Source organism: Carassius carassius, chromosome 45 (genome assembly GCF_963082965.1).
Source record: "Carassius carassius chromosome 45, fCarCar2.1, whole genome shotgun sequence".
Lineage (NCBI taxonomy): Eukaryota > Metazoa > Chordata > Actinopteri > Cypriniformes > Cyprinidae > Carassius > Carassius carassius.
Genome location: NC_081799.1, coordinates 13,134,062 through 13,156,163, shown reverse-complemented (window position 1 = coordinate 13,156,163; position 22,102 = coordinate 13,134,062). Strand labels below are relative to the sequence as shown.

The 22,102-nt window shown below is 37.3% G+C and overlaps 1 protein-coding gene across 3 annotated transcripts in view; it reads right to left on the bottom strand.

The window, feature by feature from the left end:
* mtus2a (microtubule associated tumor suppressor candidate 2a) overlaps nt 1–22,102 on the bottom strand; it is a 73,481-nt gene that overhangs the window by 24,250 nt on the left and 27,129 nt on the right. For all 3 annotated transcript variants that reach the window (XR_009427549.1, XM_059539504.1, XM_059539505.1), the window contains exons 2-4: nt 13,981–16,044; nt 12,693–12,960; nt 4,334–4,540 (exon numbers count right to left, since the gene is read on the bottom strand). Coding sequence is in view for 2 of the 3 variants with exons in the window: in XM_059539504.1 (XP_059395487.1) it covers nt 4,334–4,540; nt 12,693–12,960; nt 13,981–15,765 (2,260 nt within the window). In the remaining variant the exon portion in view is untranslated. The remainder of the gene's footprint in view (nt 1–4,333; nt 4,541–12,692; nt 12,961–13,980; nt 16,045–22,102) is intronic.

The window sequence follows — 22,102 nt, the reverse complement described above, 5'->3', positions numbered from 1 at the left end:
AATTCAGCCAATTACAAGTGGACTAGCCTCAATCAGTCAGACCTGAGAAATCGATAAATGTCTGTGACGTCCAGTCCCGCAGGGAGGTTTCTGCTATCTACAGGAATACTAGGTCAATATGTCACACTGATTCAACACTGAGCCTAAGGCATTACACCGGTAACATATACACATGTCCTGCAATTGCCCTTGTTTACCTAAGCAGACAGGTGGTCACCACACAGGGGGAGAGGGCTCTTCATAAAATTCATACACTTGTGCCATAATACTCCTCAGTACTATTTACACACCCAAAGATCATTAATGTCTGTTAATAATAGTCATTTCTTAGTCATCTTTAATCATTTTATCTAGTGTTTGACTGCCAGACAGTCAATATGCATCGAAACACCATCAAATCAGCAATCAGCCCTGTAGCACATTCAGCACTTCAGAGAGAGAGAGAGAGAGAGAGAGAGAGAGAGAGAGAGAGAGAGAGAGAGAGAGAGAGAAACACTCATTTGCACCTCTGACTTACATATTAAATAGTGTGGAAGGATTGTGAAAATACGATGGCTATAAATAGATTTGTTACATACAGGCATGGCATGTAAGGTTCGTACAGCTGTACTGAATATTATGCACACTGAGTGAATTACAGCCTTAATTTCAAAGAAGAATAATGAGCTTCGCTATGGAAATTTCAGTAATGACATGACTATGGTGTGATAAATGATGTAAGAAATTTTGTAGATACAAAACACTGTTTGGAACGACCCCAATTATATCTGCAGTGACCCCAAAATGATTTTGACACTTTAGTAATGTCTGCATTCCAAATTCAGTGGTACAGTATATTCATCAGTGTTATTATTGTTAACTAAAATTAAAATTGAATCTATTAAAAATAGTTTTTCAGAAATAAAGCTAAAATACAAATTAGAAGAAAAACATAAAAATGTAAACTTAAATAAATACGTTTAAGTACTTAAGTATTACCTAAATTAAAAAAATAACATAAAATAGAAATATGTATATATTAAAAAAAACTATAAAATGATAAAAGCACTTTATGAAAAAGATTAAAACATTAAAATACTAAGAAAACTTAAATTAACACACACTGATCTTGTTGTCTTGGCACAAATAAATAAGTTAAAGTACTAAAATAACCTCAACTGAAATAAAAAATAAATCAAAGATAAATACAAAATATACATACTAAAATACTAAGAAAAAAATACTTAACACAAACACACTATGTGTGTGTGTGTGTGTGTGTATATATATATATATATATATATATATATATATATATATATATATATATATATATATATATAGTAGGGGTGGCACGGTTCAACTTTTTCACGGTTCGGTTTGTTTCACGTTTTTAGTCACGGTTTCGGTACAGTTCGGTTTGTGCTATGTTTATGGAAAAACTATACTTTCTAATAAAAAAATAATCTTCTCAATGCGCGTGCGAGCTTGCGTCCTTTGGCTCTTAAATGTTTAAACTGGCAAAGCTTAAATGAGATTAGTTTAAACACATATTAACGTGTGCTGTTCAGATCTCATCTGTGGGCGCGCTATCAGCACCCGGGTGATGACGGAATAAATGATTGCTCATTTTCCAGAATACGGCATTCGCGTTGAACAAAAGTGAACTATTTGTCCAGGGTTGTGTTTTTTTTTCTCTCATCGCTGTTGTTGTAATGTCTGGGAAGCCAGAATGCGCATCCATCAACAGTAACACATATTAGCTGAACCCTGTTTGTTTTAGGCCTACATGTTATTTATAGCAAACCATATTACAGATGCTTTGTCAGATTTAAGTTGAACCGCGGTCCCAGCGCGTGTCGAACCATGTGTGATGAACCAAACGGTTCAGGTTTTATTTCAGCGAACCGTGCCACACCTCATATTTAGTGAAATAATTAATAAATACTATAATAATATTAAAACATATTAAAATAATACTTGTCTGCACACAGATTATCTTTTCTCAGAAAAATTACCTTTTGATTAAGATATAAACATCCTTTTTGTTAATACATTATGTAGGCCATTTTGGTTACACTTTATTTTAAGGTGTCCTTAATACAGCGTAAATGTACAATTAATTACTAAGTAATATTATTTAACATGTTAACTTATTATAGGGTTAGGATTTGTTTGTAATTATGCATAATTTACTATTATTATTGTTATTACTATAGTAAGTAAATACATATGTAACAAAGACACTGTAAAAAGTGTTACCAACATTTTATCTGATGTTTTATCATTTTCACAAGTGTGCTGTCCTTCTTTAAAATTCATGTTTACAAAAATGTATACAAAATAGCCATTGGGGCCGCTGCAGCACAGAACACGGCAAACCGACTCCTTCCTTCCTTATTTTCTCTCAGCATTTCTCTCATGCATCTGTTTGCTTCTTACATACAGGAATGTGAACGGTGAGGGATTACACTTCCCAAGTGATTTCAGGATAAAAAGACTTGATGACATAACTTATCCAGTGACGCATTTAACTCCGGATGCCTGAATCTGCAGCTACGTCAACTGTTACCAGGAGAAGACTGGCCAACATCACTTATGTAGGTCGCATTAAAAACACATGCAGCACACACAGATGCCAATTTTCAAAGACAGCCCTCTCTTAGAGCAGCCCAGAATCTACTTCAGCAGAACTGAACAGCTCTGATCATACTGAGGATTATTCGTGTTGACTCACGGAGCTAGTTATGAAAGAAGCCCACTCGGATCAAATGCAAAGTTTCTTTTGTGACCCAAAGCAAAGGCCAACTAAGAAAAGAGGGAAAAAAAATCCTTCACTTTTTCATGCTTTTCATATATTGTGCTGAATATCCCATGATTCCATGTTGGAGCAAGAAGTTATGAGCAAAATATATTAACGAAAGGAAACCTGCATGCTGCTTGTAGGCGGAGTTAATAAAATGATGCAAATTGCATTATAATTAAATCTAAAAGAGGAGCATTACCCTTTTATGTAAACTGTATACTTCAGGGATCTCGCATAACAATGCACTTAGCTACACGTACTTCTGACATAGTTTGTACAGATGTTCAGTGGTGCAAAATTGCTTCTATTTTCAATACATTGAAAATGTTTAGGACAACAATTAGAGTGAAAAATATGAATATGATAATGCCTTTTGTTTAAATGACAACTGGCCTTTTATCCGAAGGCTTTAATATTGTCAGTGTCAAAAATCTGCATACTCTAGTGTTCAAAAGTTTAGAGTTAGTGAGATGTTTTTTTTTTTTTAAAGAAATTATTACTTTTATACAGCAAAGATTCATTAAACTGTAAATGTTTTTTTCTGTCCCTTTTAATCAGTGTTTCAAGATTTCTATCTGGAATGTTCTATCTCGAATTTCTATCTAGTTAGTTCACCCAAGAGGGTTAGAGGGTTAGTTCACCCAAAAATGAAAATTCTGTTATTAATTACTCATCCTCATGTCCTTTAGAATACAAATTAAGATATTTTTGATAAATCCGGGAGCTCTATGACCCTGCATAGACAGCGATGCAACTAAAAAAAGTTCAAAGGCATAGATACGTACCTGTAGCAAGAACATCGGTAAGTAGCCCATGTGACATCATGGAGTCGAAATTTGACAAGGCTATGAAAATAATTACAAAAAATAACGACTTTATTCAACAATTCTTCTAATCCTAAGGAAGAGACGAATGGTTGAATAAAGTCTTTTTTTATTTATTTTTTTTTGTTAAGTTTTCTCGTAGCTTTGTAAAATTGTGGTTGAACCCCTAATGTCACATGGACTATTTTACTAACATCCTTGCTACATTTCTGAAACACATTGCTGTCTATGGAGGATCAGAAAGCTTATGGATTTCATCAAAATAGCTTAATTTGTGTTCTGAAGATGAACAAAGGTCTTACGGGTGTAGAATGACATGATGGTGAGTAATTAATGAAAGAATTTTCATTTTTGGTTGAACTATTCCTTTCCGACACAAATATTAATAATTAATAATTATAAGAGATGTTTCTTGCGCAGCAAATCAGCATATTAGAATGATTTCTGAAGGATTATTTGACACTGAAGACTGGAGTAATGCCTGCTGAAAATTCAGCTTTGCATCACAGGAATTGTTGAATATATATATATATATATATATATATATATATATATATATATATATATATATATATATATATATATATATATATATATATATATACAGTTTTATTATTATTTTAAAAACATTTTTTAATTTGGACACAGACTTTCAAACCCCACTGTACATTTAAGTCTGCATTTATTAATCTGAATGTATAGTATTTGTGCTTCAGTAACTTACGGTAGGCAGGTCGGCTGGGCTCACTCCGTGTGCTGTCAGTTGAGTGGTTACTGGATACAGAGGAGACACTAGAGCTCCGGACAAACCCAAAGGCGGCTAGACGAGCCGGCGGGAGGCGCGAGTAACCGGGAGGGCGCAGCCCAGACTGAGCTGGCTTCGGCAGGAGGGATTTAGCAGCTAACACAGTGGCCACTGGCTTTCTCTGATCTGAGGTGAAAAAACTATGATTAGCAACTCAAACTAATTAAAAAAAAACCATTTGTAAAATCGAACTTTGGAAAAGAAAAGTCACATACAGCTTTTCTAGTATGTCAATATGAAGATCAGTTATGCATAACATATCCTTGTAATAATGCTGTGACAAAATGAGGCATACATGATCACATGACTGATTCAGCTGAGAAACAGATGGAACAAAGGAACAAAGAAAGTGAATGTTGTGTCCTGAAATGAACTATTTCTAAGCAGACTAGCCTAAAAGAGACTCACAGTAGGATATAAAGAGAGAGAAACTGTAGTGTTTTACGACATCTCTAATGCGAGGTAAAGATCGCTTTAAAAAGCTACTGAAAAAAACATAGAGGTTGGCTGCTGTCTGCCTCCTCTGACCACAGCATGTCATGGCCATTCATCAACATCTATACCACTGTAGTATTCACATGGAGAAGAGTGATGGGTTGCACAAAAATATACATAAATATGCACATGCAAAGAGCTACCGCGGGGTGAATTTAGGAACCCACTTCAAGGCTTGCTTTGAACTCCCAGACTCCCCCAACCCAAGGTCATAATTTGGGGCAGGTGGAGAGAATGCTCTTAGAGATAAAGCACCTTGACTTTATGTCCCTGTGATTGCAGCAAAGCGTAGCGCATACTAAATGACAATCTATGATTTCTCATTTCGTCTGTCGCATTCTCAGATGTTTATTAGACTGCAATGTCAGCAGTATGCTTCAGATACGCATTCCTCACAAATGAAAATGCACACATACACACTCAAGCAAATGCACACAACAAAGCACCCTCTCTCATCCATTCATCTCTAATCAAAGTTGCCCCGGCTCCATCGCTTCCCCCAGCGACCCCCCACCCCAACCCCAGGCCATCAAGGTTTTTAATGAAATTGCAGGCAGCTTCTCCATGTGAGGGTGATCATTAAAGATAAATGTGTTGCTGTTCTCACTCCGATTTTTTTCTCCATCATTCGTCTTTATTCCTTCCTGTTCCTACTACCCCATATTTCCAGACTTGCCCGGATCACACAAAATGATCATCCATCATGGCTTTGATTTAGCATTTTCAGTGTATATTTATTTATTTTTCCTACAATGAAGTGAATGGTGACCAAAGCTCTTCCCACTTATTTTACTGTATGGAAAACAGAAGATTGTACATTCTGCTAAACAGAAATTTGTGAACTATCCCTTTAACACCAAAGGGGTGTCATTTTCCCAATCTGTTTTGGAAATAAATAAGCAGTGTGTGTGTTTGTATGCAAATGTATTATTATGGCTTGCAGCTCAAGAACTCATTGATTTCTTACTGAGTTTTAAAATGCATGAATACATTACTAGAACACTTTCAACAAGCCCTCACTTAAACATTTATAAACCCCATCAATGAAAACTGAAATACTAAACTATACGTCATGTTGATAAAACACGAACATTCTTTATACAATGAAAAAAGATGGTACTCTACTGGTCTGTTAACCTCTGATTTTAGTGATTGCTATCTAAAGACATAACAAAGCCCAATTAGCAATCAGTGATTCTTTGATATTGTTCCTCAGTTTATTGTAATTTACTGCATTAGACAACTTCCAAAAAGATTTTGATTTTATACAGTGTTTATAGGAGTCATACCCTCGTATTACCTTGGATACCTACTGCTATATTATAGTCTTTCAGGCCCTTCTAAAAAAGAAAAGTGGAAAAAAAATAAACACAGAGCTCCTCAGACCCTTATCTCTGTAGGCATTATTGTCTCGCGAGATCTGATGCGATATTTTGGCTGTCGTGGGAGGTCATTATAATAATGCAAATGAGGGGCACGTTGATTGGTTGCAGGAAGGAGGGGGGTTGACACCGCAGGTAACGCTTTAGCATATCATTACAAACTGACATCATGGTGCAAGTTGTGAATGAACGGGACCGGTGTCATGAGAAATCGAGTCCGCCCGAGAAATCGAGTCCGCTTAGGACCCCCAGTGATCCCATTGGCTCAACGAACATTTAAAGAGTAACTAAACCCTAAACCAACTTTCTTTAGTTAATGATCTATAAGAATGGGGCTTTATTAGTGCTGTTGATTGATTCGAGTAATTTTTTTGACATTTGAGTATAAAGTGTTTTAATTCTACAATATATGGTGTAAAAACGTCTGAGTGCTGCCCTCTTCAGGTTGAACAGTGGCTACTGCAGTTGATTTTTCCTATTGGATGTTGCGGTGGCAAGTGACGTAAGTGGTGGCAGGTGACGTAAGCGGTTTCCAGCTCACCACGCCCCTTGGTACGAGCTACCACGCCCTTGGAAGTATAAAACCATCAAAATCACTGTAGTGAGTCAGGAGCTGGAATTGCGAGTATTGGTAACGACCAGGATAGACTAATATAGCATCTATTTAGCATAGCAATTATATAGTTATTTAGATCTTCAAGTTAGCATATATTTATCTGTATTTAGTACAGTGGTCAGGATGGTACGGATGTGTGTTGCTAGTTGCGACAGCACTGCTAGACTGCATAGTTTACCAGCAGACTTTAAAATTAAGCGCCAGTGGTTGCATGCACTTGGCCTGGAAGACTGCAAGTTCCCGCCTAGAGCTCGAGTGTGCAAACTGCATTTTACAAGGGATTGCTTCTCCAACGCAATGGAGGTGGAAATGGGCTTCTCCACACAGCTCGCGCTGAAAAGCGATGCGGTGAGGGAGTTAAGACCGCAGTTTGAGCCAGCGGCTCGAATTGATATGAACAGACACCTCGACACCCTCCACTTCAGGTAAAAGTTGGGGAGAAAAGTCCTCTACATCAAATGATCGCTCTGTTGCAAAGCTACTTGCGTCATTACAGTCACTCTCCATTTTAGCGTCATTACAGTCACTCTCCATTTTAGCGTCTCTGACAGCAGCTGTCAATCAATCCGTCACTGCGAGTCTCAGGATCACGCCGCACTCGCTCAGCCCCGCCCTAGGTTCGTCCCCTCTATCTCCGCTGTGATCTGCCCACTTTTCAGCATTTTTCAAATATTGTCAGTGGGTGGAGTCAGGCTCTGAGCAGGGGTTTAGTTACACTTTAATGGATATTATTTTTTAGCGCCTGATTACAATTCCTGCTAAATCGCGTTTTTATTTATGTCGTTTGAACTTTGCTATAATGACCATTTATGTACTTTAAATTACATGTTTCATAGGCTAGTATATAGCCGACGCGCTATAGGTTGTGAAATCAAACATTTCTCTTTTTTTTTTTTTTTTTTTACTCGCGTATGAGCATAGCATACAGCTACTCGATGTGTGTGTGTGTGTGTGTGTGTAAATTTATATTGTTAATCTAAATGATATAATATCGCAATTGCTTGTGCAGAACCGTGTTATTGTTGTATTATATACAGATATATTATTATTTTATGTAAAATGAATGTTATATTAATTTTACATGAAGTATGTCAGTATGCCTATTATATTTATACAATTAAGTATAGTAAGTGAATAATGGTTGTTTGTGCACTGAAAGTAACTAAAAATACAACTAGATAGTTTATGTAGATAGCAATAATTGTAGATAGATAGCAATAAATTATAGCAATAAATAGCAATAAATTATATTTTTTTTTACATATAAATGTTCAAGCAATATGCACACTATCAATGTAAGACATTTATACATTTTTCAAAATGCATAACATTTTCAAAGAATCTTTACAGAAAGACATACTGTTGTGTCTATATGGTCAAAAACACCCTCACTGTTTTAATAGTGTTTCCAAATAGTGGGGGCAGAGAAAAAAGCTCTGCTCAAATAAATCACCTGTCTCTTTATTTAAAGCAATGTTTGAATGCAAAATAGACTGAGTTTAACAGATTACATTTACGTCTGTTTGATTGTTTTTATAACAACATACACATAAATCATAACTTGATTTTTGCAAGAATTGTAAACCGATGCTCTACGGTTAACAGTGATTTTTGATGTTTCCTGCTTCTGTTGTATTCCGTTCTGTATGATGTCAAGAAAGTCTTCCAGCATACTGTATATTACAAAGGCAGAAAGGAAAAAAAATGTTATTATATTACAGTTCCTAAACACTTTTATATTTTTCTTTACCACAGAAGCTCTGTCCCGAGACGCTCTCGAGTTACGTTGAGACTGATGATTCCCCAATCTTCCACAATGGACTTCACATAGGATGAACTGTTTCCAGTTTCAGCAAAAAAGCAAGAATTTATGAATGGATGACTGCACCTTAGCACTCTTCACTGTCACTGCATGCCTCACCTGGGCCACAGAGAAAACAATGTTGCTGCCTGTACATGGCACAATTAACCTCTAACCTTACAGCTGAATCAATGCAGTAACACTGTTAACTACCAATGATATTGTACCAAATGTTCAGACTGAATATACAGAGGAGAACTGGTGCCCAGTGTTTTTGGTTAGTCTGGTTTCTCCAAAGGTTTTTTTTACTCCAGTATCGACATCTTACAGATTTTTCTTTATTAACCACCGTTGCCTTAAGCTTGCTTGCTGTCTGTATGACGACTAATGCATTTAGCACTATTTAAACTGTTTTATTTATAATATTTAACTATTAAAACAGGGAGGGTGTTTTTGACCATATAGACACAACAGCATGTCTTTCTGTAAAGATTCTTTGAAAATGTTATGCATTTTGAAAAATGTATAAATGTCTTACATTGATAGTGTGCATATTGCTTGAACATTTATATGTAAAAAAAATGTGTAGAATTATATTATAATTGCAAGTTATAATTAACAATTATAAACTAGCTGTATTTTTAGTTACTTTCAGTGCACAAACAGCCATTATTCACTTACTATTACTGATTTGTAATAGTACAAGTAACTGTTGTACTATTTTATGTACTGTGTTATATGAGTTAGTCAATTACAATTGTAATTTCTGTCATCATAATGAATTTATGTAGTGTGATAATTGCTATATGATTTTCTTTGAAAACAATAGTTTCTTAAATAATATACAATCAGCAATTGCAATACATGAACTGCTTGTAAGCAAAACCATATATAACAACATAAGTACTTATTACAATATTGAAAATAATGTAAAAAAATTACATGAATTAGGTAGTAAGTCAAAATAAATAAAAATCAAAGTGTGTGTGTGTGTGTGTGTATATATATATATATATATATATATATATATATATATATATATATATATATATATATATATATATATATATATATATTGTACGTAGGTTCGTTTTATTAATAATTATCTTTCTACTATCCCACAATCTTCTGAATATGTGGGCTAAACATGTTTTAGTCATCACAACTGAATTATTATTATTATTATTTTAGAACTGGAAAATATATTCAAAAGCTGTGCTGAGGCGTTCTAGTAACCGAATATTAAAACTAATTACAATGCATTATTTATGAGATGTTGCTAGTTTTATGACATTTAAAAAACATTTTGATCGATTACATTCTGTATGTTGCTTTTACTAAATTATTTTAGCTTGAAAGCTACAGCAGCTCCGATTAGCCATACAACAAGTTATCGCGATAACAACTTTTGATCAGGCATTTAAAACAGCTACCGCTTTGGTCCTAAGCGGACTCGATTTCGCAGGGGGACTGGATTTCTCACCACACCGGCTTCCCGGCCAGTGTATAAGTATGAGGCGCCGTTTAGGGCTTAAATCAAACTTCATTCACGCACACATATGAAACACGCTTGCATATATACTAAGTACTAGTCACACATACATGTATATGAACTATCTACGCACATAAAGTTACTCATATGAGACGTGAGCACAGCACACACACAAATATAAGACGTGAGCACACACACACACACAAACTAGACAAGGCCTCATGTAAGCGTTAGGCAATAAATAAACAATAACCGAATTCATGATGATCTCAGTCATTTGTTTTTTGCAAAGTACGTTAGCAGCCATTCCCCATACCTCGAAGCTAATACTCCCGCCAGAGTTGTGCCTGGACGCGTTCATTGAACGATAATTCATGAACTCGTTCATGTTTTGGACTGAACTGAACGTACCGCATTACTGCCTGATGAACGTTACTGTGAAGTCGTTCATTCTGGTGTCTGTGAACGCCACGCTCTCTCTCAGTTTAACTTCGTTCAGTAGGATGCCAGATTTCTATAAAGCCTTCTAGGCGAAAACCCACCTAAAACCCACCTAAAACCCACCGTAAACCGACTGTTTTTCGAGTAATTTCGTTCATTTAAGGGGCTTTAAATGTTACTATTAACTGGCAAATTCCCCGAACACATCAACCTACGCAATCTTGATCATATTCTGAATTAAGAAATCATTATAATGCAGTCAAAAGTCCGTTTTTGCAGTCCCTTTACAGGGAACATAAATAATTACTTCACCTCCAGTCTTTCGTTTATTTGTCTAGTGACAGACGCAATAGCATACAATAGCCGCATTAGCAGTTATGCTGTTTGTTACACACAGTAGAGCAATAAAAACACAGTCTTACCGTTTCAATTGCAGGCAATTTTGTTGGAATGGCGCTTTTCCCGAGCTTCGATGCCAACTTCGCCTGATATTGACCCAAATTTGTGAAGGATTACGGCGTACAATGTTTAGCACAAACACGTAAAGATAAACCAGTGGAAGGGTTGAAGGAACCGCGTCATTAAAAATGAATTTAATCCACTGGTCTCTGATAGCTAGGTCCGTTCTTGGTAGAGAAAACACATTTACATGTTGATTCTGGCAGTCAACCACAGAGCAACTCACGTGTGCACTAGTTCCAGCGTCTTTCTCAACTGAATATGAGGGGGAGAGGGGAAGGGCGAGCTTCCTGCTGCGGTGTCCATATATGGTATATCCTGGTATATGTATATGTATATGTATATATGTATATGTATATATGGTATATATATGGTATATGTCTTACATTGTCTTCCATGTCTTCCTATGTCTTACATGTCTTCTTACAAGAAATCAAAATCTCGTATTTGAGTGCGCATGCACGTGGGCTATTTTACAAACCCTGAGGTAAACAAACGCTTCACTTTTAAATATCGGCTTCCCGGCCAGTGTATAATCGTTAGGCAATCATAACATACATTGATTCTCGTGGAAAAGTGAAAATTGTGGGTCATGAGTCCTTTAAAAGGAGCCCAATGTCCAGAATCAAATCTTTTCATTGTTTGAGGATGTGAATAAATAATATAGCATGAGATGACAATAACTACAGTGGAAAATGATTTTCCAACTTTAGCAAGACAGGTAAAAGTCTAGTCATACCAGGCATACCATACCAGGCGAGGTTAACCTTCCCCTTGACTTATTTTATATTACTGCAGGAATAAAACTCATGCTTATGCACTAGACTGTTGCTTTATCTTTTGTTGCATAACCAACTTTGCACCATAAAAATCATATCATGTCTCAACTACAGTTAATAATTTTGATCAGGCATAGTTATTGGCATGAATTAACTGTTAATTGCTTTGCACTTCAAACAGAGCCAAACAGCAAGAAATCGGCATCCACATGCATTAATGGAGACTGTCATGGGTTTTCATTGAGATAACAATATGCAGATAGACAGATGCCCTCTAGAAAAAACACGGAGGGTGATGGCAATGCTGGTAGTGGATTTAAGATGAAATAATTCATATCTTCACCTTGGCAGGCAAAGTTGTCAGAAATGAAGTGTGCTTTAGAAATGGAGAGGAGCTTTTAAGCTCAGAGAGAACTCCCTCATGGCACAAGACGAATGTGAATTTTATTTATATTCAACTGAATGCCAGGAGGTAGAGTGTATTTTACACTGACTAGTGGCTGGGATGAGTTTATCTGTAACAATTACAAATGCATAGCTGACAGGGATGAAAAGACTGCATATGGCATTCTTTTCCTTTCTGCGATTTAAATCTATTCATCTCAAAATACTCCAATCCTCTCGGAGTCACTTCTGCCCTTAGGATGAAGCCTTGGCAATTCTATTAGTCAAAAACAGTTTCTAAGACTGCTCTGGCTTGGGTTTCCACTCAACTTGCCCCAGTGTAGCATGTGAAGCATTCAATTCTATGTTACATTTATAAACAAGACCATTTGACTAATTTTGCCATGCAAAGTGAACCAATGATCTTACCTTGAGATTCCTGAGGGTTTTGAGTGGTTGGGTTTACTGCCTGCATTGGTTGACTGAGGGTCAGTGGTGACTTCGGCTGGCCTGTTAGGACCATCCTGTTCTTGGCAGTTGCAGAGGGAGTCCTGTTAACAGCACCAATGCCAAGCTGGGGTCTTAGGCCTCGTGGTGGACGATAAAGACTCCCCATATCCTGTGCTCCCATAGGGGATCCAGAAGGGTCCTCGGCTCCAGAAACTGGAGACCCAATGGCTAATGGAGATCTACCAGCCTAAATTGACAAAGAACATTAAGCTGCCATCAATAAACTCTTCCAGTAGTTCATAAACTTGTCTACTGAAGTGTTAAAATTTAAAAGCTTACTTAAAAATATTGACATTCCCTAGTCTGTTAAAGGATTAGTTCACCAAAAAATGAAAATTAGCCCATAAATTACTCACCCTCAAGGCATCCTAGGTGTATATGAATTCTTTCAGACAAATCCAGTCGGCGTTATATAACAAATTGTCTTTGATCTTTCAAGCTGTTTAATTGCACTCAATGGGTGTTGCAGTGCATCAGTCCAAATGAAGTGAAATAAAAAGCGCCCGTCCATAAAAAAAAGTGTCTCATGCGGCACCAGGGGGTGAACAAAGGCCTTCTGTAGTGAATCAATGCGTTTTTGTAAGAAAAATATCCATATTCAAAAGGTAATAATCACTTGAATGTAGCTTGCCATATGAGGTCAGCGTTGCGTATGTGAGTCTTGTAAAAACCAATGTTTGTTAACAGGAGCAAAGGAAGCAAAGTTTCCTTACTTTAGCAAAGAAAAACCAGTCTCCTCTTGGCTTATATCGAAATCCTCTGACATTCTTCTTTACAAATCCTCGTTTGGTAATTCTAATTAGTGACCATTGTTTTGTTTTAATCTCTCCACTGCGCTTCCGCGTTCCTCACATCTGACCGGTGCATGCACAAAGCCGACCTCAAACGTCATCCGCCCCGGAGCTGCTTCCGTGTATAACAGTGAGCGCAAGCTAGATTAAATTGATTATTACGTTTTAAATATGGTTGTTTTTCATACAAAAATGCAGTGATTCGCTACAGGAGGACTTTGTTCAAGAAGAAAGTCAAAGAGTAATTTATGGGCTAATTTTCATTTTTGGGTTAACTAACCCTTTAATACTCCACAACACACACACACTGTTACATTATCAAAGCAATAGAGTAATAGAGTTAACATGTATTTACCAAGAAATATACATAAAAGCATTTAACCAGAGAACAGCATATTGTCTAGAGCATTCCTTACCGCTGCAGACAGAGGCTTGTTGAGAGATCCATAGAAGCTATCTGCTCTGCCTGTCATTTTATGGGGCATAGTGTTGCTGGGTGGCTTAATCCCAGACACCATGAGTCCAGGCGAGAAGAACCGGACCTTCTGCATCTCTTGACGATACTTATCATAGAGTAAATTTGAGGCACTCAGCACAGTGGCTTCCCCTTGATCTCCGACAGTTGGTTTGGCCTGTGTGCTGCTGTATGCTGAGAGTCTCGTAGGTAAGGAAGACACGTCGTATGTTCCTTCAAAAGTCTGGGGTTTCACCTGGGGAGTCTTCCGAATGTACGTAATGATTTTGGGCCGGACACTTTTTGGTTTTGGCAGGCAATTGCTTGGAGGGGAGGTTTCAATTAATGCCTGCTGTGGAGGAATTTTATGGATGCTTGTGTTGATTGTTGTTTTAACTGGGACTCTTAAGCCCGAGCTATACCCAGCATAACCCAACTGAGGACATCGAGAAGGTAAAGTCTTGATGGGTGAGGAAGAAGGCTGTCTTTGAGGAGACTTTGTGGTCTTGGGGGATGGAGGTGTCGAAGGTCTAGTCGGACTGCTGTAGGCTCGTCTGCTGAAGTGAGTCTTCCTTTCTAGGCTGGAGGGTCTTGCAGCACGATCTACTGAGCTTTGCCTCTTCAAGTGTAGGGCTTCTCGTGTAAAAGCCTGGTTGGGAGTTGTCTGAGAGTCTGCATTGGGATTGCTGTTGACTTCTTTAGCAGGCAGCACTTGTGGATGGCTCTGATCTGTCTCTGAGGAGCGGGATTGTTGCTGGTCTGCCTGGTTGTCTATGCTGGGGTATCCTGAGGTTAGTCGTTTTTCAGTAGAAAGAGGGCGGACTAGCTGCCTACAAGAAGGTAGCACCCTCACCATACCTTTCGGCACCTCGGTTGAAATCCGTTTCCCAGCATTCTGCTCTGCTTCCATTTGGAATTTTTGCAGTTTTACTGCTCCATATGAATGATGCATTAGCTTACTTCGGTCATATTGTGGTTCCTGAGGCAGTGTGGTAGAGTTATGGTTTTGGTCCAAATCACTGGGAATCTCCCTGTTTCTCTCTGAGTGGATGTAGGACTCGGTAGTAGCTGGATGCTGGTTCCTGCCTTTGTCTGAGGTAGACTTGGTGGACTGGGAAGAGAGAGGCTGTGTGCGGCCTGCACTGTCCAGGGCACTGGCTAAACTTCCACTGAGGCTGGTCACTGCAGAAAGGGAAGATGAAAAGACATTGCTCTCTGAACCACTTCTTGCATCTCTTAGGGTCCGATTCACACCAGAGCGAGAGCTGAAGGTCCTGAGGTCAAGGGGCTGAGAGTTCTCATTTGCATCTCCACCCACATTATGGTTTTCATTGTGGTCTTTCCAAGGGGAGCCAACAGTGGTGTTGATGGCTGTAGATGACAACTCTTTGTCACTGAAGTTCTTTGCTCCCTTCCTGCTTCTTTCACTCTGCATATCTACCTGTTCTTCTTCTTCCACTAAAAATGTTTCTAACTCTTGACACTCCAGCAGTTCAAACTCTTCAAGCTCAGGGTCTTCACACCGAGCATGTGTTCCCCAGATAATGATCCTCTCCTGGGCTTCGGAGTGCGACACCAGAGGAGGTAGTGGGCTGCCATGCTCTCTGTCATCTGAATAAATATTCTCTTTGGTGATTTGATTGGCATTGGCATCTTCCACTGTTTCGGTCAAGGGCTGCTTGTCGTCGTTCTGTATTTCTTCTTGTTGGTTGACTTCACCAGCTTGTATCTTTCCTTGCACATTCATGTTGTATAAGTCTGAGCTTCCCTCTCAAAAGCTCCACGATAATCCTGGATCCATCAAAAGTATTGTTCTCTCACTTGCCTGTACCTAGGCTTTCAAAGTTTACAGTTTGGATGGAGTGCAGAATCACAACCTAATCTCACATTATTTCCATTTCTATTCCAATATACCGCCAAAGAAATGAGCTGTATTTATTTGTTTCTTAACAGGGCAATACACTTGATGACATCACATCAGCTTTGAGGAAGTTAAAATGCCTTGTTCATTCATCTGGTGCCAAACCTGCACAGAAAATAAGACATGACATGTTGTTAGCAGTGCAGAGTGTGCTTCAGCAAAAACTATCCCAGATAAGTTGTTTAATTTCCGTCACAAGATTTGCATTTATTTAGATGAGTTTTTAAATTCTCAGCCTTTGGGGTAAGTTTTTTTTTTTTTACTAAAGCAAAACTTCATTCTTATTTTACTATATTTTACTAAAGGTTAGTTTTGATACTCCCAAATCTAAAGTAAAAAATCATTCTTATTATATCAACGTTAAGGAAGAAGATTTAAAATTCTCTTATATGACTGTTTGCAGTTTCATTGCAGTTTTCAATAAATATAAAACTCCTTAAAGGCGCATGACCTCTGTAAACAAAGTAAAAAGATATGCATTTACATTTAAACCTTTTCTTTACAGAGAAATGCATAAAATATATTTGAGTCAACTTAAAGGTACAAATCCTGGAGACAAGAAATAAGATTGCATATTTGAAAACATTTTCAATAAGTCAGAATTCATGGCTTCTCAACAAATGAATGGTCTCAGTGGACTATTTCCTCAGGTTTTGTCACATATTTCATGGCATCTTCTGTTAAAACCTCAATTTAGTGCCCAGTTTGGACTGACTATGGCAAAATGATTTATTTTTTTTCAATTGGTTTCAGTAAACTACTAGGCTATCTTTCATATTAATTATTAATATTTCCCTGAACAGGTACAGTTATATGCCTCCACCATCATACCACTGTGAACATATAATATTCTGTGGGTGGAAATAAAAAATAAAGCATTGTAATGTTTCCTACACCTAAGTTGTTTCTCTTTAAAGAACCACAAATTGACAAGCCAGTGTAATGAATAGGAAGTCTATTGACACAAAGCAGTAAAATATTTGGCTCAGTCCTGTAATGGCAGATGGCAGTGCCTCCTTTTCTCTAGTAATTAAATTTTCAAATCTCCACTGCTCAGAATTATGTATGGCCAAATCAGGAAGCCAATTTGAATAAATGAAGACTGATGTGCTGCTGAAAAAAAAAAAAGATGAGACAGAAATGTTTCCCCATGTGTTGGCTTCTTACTGTGCAAGTTTGCCCAACAAAACAAAAAAACAAATAAGACAATTAGGGAGAGTGTGAAACGGTTTGCAATTAACAACACTGCTCGCGTAAGACAAAAAAAAAGCAGTCACAGTCAGTTGGGGGTAGAAATTATGAAAATACTCAATTAATCAAAGGTGGGTTTTTTTGCATCGCTACAAAAAAATGACTCAACAGCTGTTTGCCTATAATTATGATTAGGACATGGAAACAGAAAGAATGCTGTTTCGTTGTGTAGATATGGTTCAAAACAGAAAAGGAACAAAGCAAGGTCGTTCTGACATGTTCCCAATAGGGAAAAGGGGGTTGGGATTGTTTCATGTGCTGACTAGGTAGAGTGGGTGGGTGGGTGGTCAGTGACTAAGGTGGGCTATAATCAATCACAACATAGATTTGTAAGAAGAGAGAGGTTGCCTTATTTCCCACATCAATTCTAATGATTTTTGCTCCAACAGACTTGAGTAATCTATGCCGGAATAACAGAAAGAAGTGACCACTAAATCACTTCAAGTGTAAGATGCAAGTGCACATGCTTGTGCAGGAAATCAGAAAGGAGGTCCATAGAAAAGAGACAGCCCATACAATCCATATCACAGTCTGTTAAATGGGCAACAATCTGAGAACAAGCATATTGACATTGCAGCACCAGACTGTCACATAGTTCCACCCACAATCCTGCAGGCTGATGAAGTGCTAAAATCACCCACCCACACACCCACCAGCAAATTAAGACTGATATCAAGGTGCATTGCATATTGCTAATCCCATAATTACACAAACATGTATAAATCTAAGCAGTATTGACACAACATATCAACAGAGCGTTTTTCCTCAAATTTATTGCATGATATGTTCAATGATAAAAAATGCATAATATAATAACCAATATATTCAATTATTCCTGTGATTACAATGTAAAATTGACATTTTTGCTACATAATCCCAAAAAATGTATTTACATAATATCAAAGTAAAATGTTACGCCTGTGTTTTCAAGTTTATTACTTCTGGTGAGCAAAAAAAAAAAGAAGAAGATATTTTGAATAATGTTTGGAACCAAACAGTTAACAGTAGTTATTAAAGGGATAGTTCACCAAAAAATATTAAAATTCTGTCATCAATTACTCACCCTCATGTTATTCCAAACCTGTAAAACCTTCGTTAATCTTTGGAACACAAATTAAGACATTTTTGATTACACCCAAGTGCCTTCCCACCCTACATCTATTGCAATGAAAGTGAAATGTTCAAGGCCCTGAAAGGTAGGTCTTCATTTAAAACTTAAATGTTCGTGTCAGTTATGTTGCTGTCTATGCAGGGTCAGAAAGATTTCCGATTCCATCAAAAAAATCTTAATTTGTGTTACAAAGTTTGCAATGACATGAGGGTGAGCAATTAATGACAATTAATGAACAATCCCTTTCATTACAGACAGACAGACAGACAGACAGACAGACAGACAGACAGACAGACAGATAGATAGATAGATAGATAGATAGATAGATAGATATTCCATTTTAGAAAGAGAAGGTTGTGGTTGCGAGTGGTTTGGAGTGAATGCCTCAGGTTGTCTTCCACTGACACACTGACTTTAAAAAGCAAGGCCTGGTCAAGAGGGAGATGAAAGACAGCAAGGAGAACTCTGTCCTGAGACCATGTTCTACTTAAACACACTCTGCCTTCAAGCTTATAACAAACTCCCAAACCTGCTCTCTCTAGCTCTTACAAAACACTCAAGCAGTTCATGCTGAGCTAACCTGCTACTTTTCTACAAAACACAAATAGGACCGGTTCCTGGATCAAGATCTTTGGTCACTTTTGGAAGTACATTCTAGGATTTACATTCCAGTTATTAGCACCAGTAACATGACTCCACCTCCTAATATTTCCAGCCCTGTGGTATAGCCTGATAGTGTTGTGATAATACTAATAGGCTATTACAGCTTGTTTGATATATTACGTAGCCTATGAGCAGAGTGTAGATATGAGCTGAGCAAATAAATCATGCTAACACTCAAGCTTAGCAGTCAAGATAAATAATCTATTAAATCTTTGTAGCTAATGTTCTAGTCCTGCATGTTTATCAGTCTACTTCTTTTCCCAAAATTACTTTAATGTAACTTAACACGCTGGTGTTGTTTGGTCATTTTAGACCGAATTTTAGACCGAAAAAAAAAAAAATTCACACTTGTGTTGTTCACGGTCAAAAATGGCCGCCGTTGGAAATGAATGGGAAATATGCAAAAATATGAATATACAGATAATTAATTTTTGTGTACAATCATGATGCAGAAAAAGAGTGCACAGCAATGAAGAGGTGACACTCTAAAATAACAAGAGTCCAAAATAGACACGCTCCACCCCCCCATTGACATACATATATGAGCGAGTGTGACTGTAACACAAAGCATGTTTTTGCAAATGCGTGAAATAGAATCAATAATTCAGCCAAAAATGCAGTCAAAACACAGACACCAAGGAAGGGGTTATACACCAAAACATCAAGGGCCCTATCATACACCCGCTGCAATTCGGCATTTGTGCGCCCATGGGCTTGCTGGTCTATAAAAGAGGTGTGCTCAGGAACATTGTTAGCACGATGCTATTTTGAGGAACTGAAAATAGACTGCGCCATAGACCAACTCAAATCTGGTCTAAAGTCCGGCGCAATATTTTTTCTTTGTTATTTAAAAAGTGTGTTAGTAATATGCACCTATAGGCGGGTGCACAATGCATGTACGCTTTGCTTATTACACACACAGGGACGCACATCAGCACAAACATAAAAAAAAAATGAAAAATTGCATTCAGCCATGTAAATAGTGAACCCACAATGGCGCGAGCGCAATTGGCTTTTAAAGGGGATAGGAGATGAGACTCTGATTGGTTTATTGTACGTTATGCCCAAAAAACACCCATTACTCATTAAGAGAATAGGGACAACCCGTTTAGACCCTCTGGCGCTGACCATTTTCGCCACGTTAAACTAGCAAAAGTGGATTCGGACACTCCCTGAGTGCACCTGCACCTTGCGCTTCAGACCATGCACTTAGATCATTAAAATAGGGCCCCAAAATAAATACAAAACAGACAAACACATTTAAACACACACTTAGACACACACACACTTACACACAGACACACACACACACACACACACACACACACACACAAACTATTATACACAGACAAATTAACTGGTGTGGCTGTAACAATATGGAAAAAAGTGAGCCAGAAGACTTAAATAAGAGGTTGAAATCAGATTGATTAATCTCTGATAAAGCATTCCTGTTCATTTTTGTTGACTTTTGATGTAATGTCTAACAAAATGTCTTTCTCTGTGTTCAGTTTAAAAAAGAAAAAGAAAAGAAAACCTAAACTTTTACAAAAAGTTGTCTTTGAGAATGTCTAAATACATATCCAAATGCACAACTTAATAAAAATAAGTCTTTATTCCTAAAAACAACTAGCAAATTTATAAGCCATTTATATAGAGCTATATAGGAATCTAGGGGCCAAACCATGGAATTGCAGAGGTTTTTCTTATTTTACTCCAACCAGATGGCACTAGTCTAACTTTAAAAATGGAATTTCAAAAGCATTGTCTCTATTTTAACATGAAATACAGCCATAAATGAAAAGTAATATAAAAATCGTAAGATTGTACATGACTAAATCAGCATTATTATGGTGTGAAAAATGTAGATATGTATGACAGCTGCAAAGCTCTTTCAAAAGTAAAGCAACAGAGATTCTCGAGTCTTAAAAAAGGAAATAATATAAGTTTGGTGAGCTGAATTCACCCCAGTGTGAGGTGAATCCCCCCCCCCCTCCCCATTCACCCATGATGAAAGAACACAGTAACAGTGAATGACAACCCGGGTCTATGCTTAACCTTTGAAGTGTGGTGTGTATCAGCCTTCTGTGTAGAGGGTAAAAACACACCAGCACAACCTTAATGACATATTTACCCTCAGGTTTTCATATCCTGCAACATTCTACAGCTCTTCCTTTTAATCGCGAACACATTTTTGTACCTTGCACCTTGTGCTGAATATTGTAAAAGACAAAGATACAGAATGAGCTGAAGTTTTGAAGCCAATTTAACTTGCCATTTTATGGTTTTACTCTTGTTCATTTTCAATGTCACACACCAGCAAGATATAGACACTTAGGTCATGTGCACTGGCATTGCAGATCTACAGTATATAATAATACAAATATATAAATTTTAAGTATATCATTCTACTTATATATTACAAAATAATGATAATATTAATAAAACAATTTATAAATAATGATGCACATTTAAATACCAGGTGTAAATGACTATCAGATGCTAATAGGAAGTGTAAACATAGCCTTTTGATAAATGAAGAACAGTAATTAACACCTTCCGATTCGAGTAATTAAGAATAAATGGACATCTCAGCAGGAAAATCTGTTGTAGACAGTTGTATAGCACGTGGTGTTCTTGTGTTTCTGTATCTCTGCTGTTGTTAACTCAAGTGACAGCTGGGCAGGAAGGTTCAGACAGACGGACAGGTTTGCTCTGTGCTTCAGCCTGGTCTGGAGGCTTGTTCTGGGCCAACAGGTGTTTCTCAAGCCCCCTTTGGAGCTAATTAACCTTGGCCTAAAGATAGCACAGAAGACTTCACAACTTCAGCATGAGCCAAAGAGCCTGTTTTCCACTTCAGTCCAGTCAACACATTCAGTTAGCAGTGTATTATTCCCTCAAATATAGTTCATTTAAATCTAGATAATTTAGAACTATGGCTGAAGTAGAAAATCCACCAGCTTATTACCATACAGAAAGAAAAATGTGTAAAATATTAAATGCATAAAAAATGTTTTTTTAACTACTGTCTTAAAAATATTAAACACCATTTGATTAAAATATCTTAACCTATATTTAAAATAAATCTTAAAATCCTTTTAAAATAATTATATTTTATAATTATTTTATATTAATTTAATA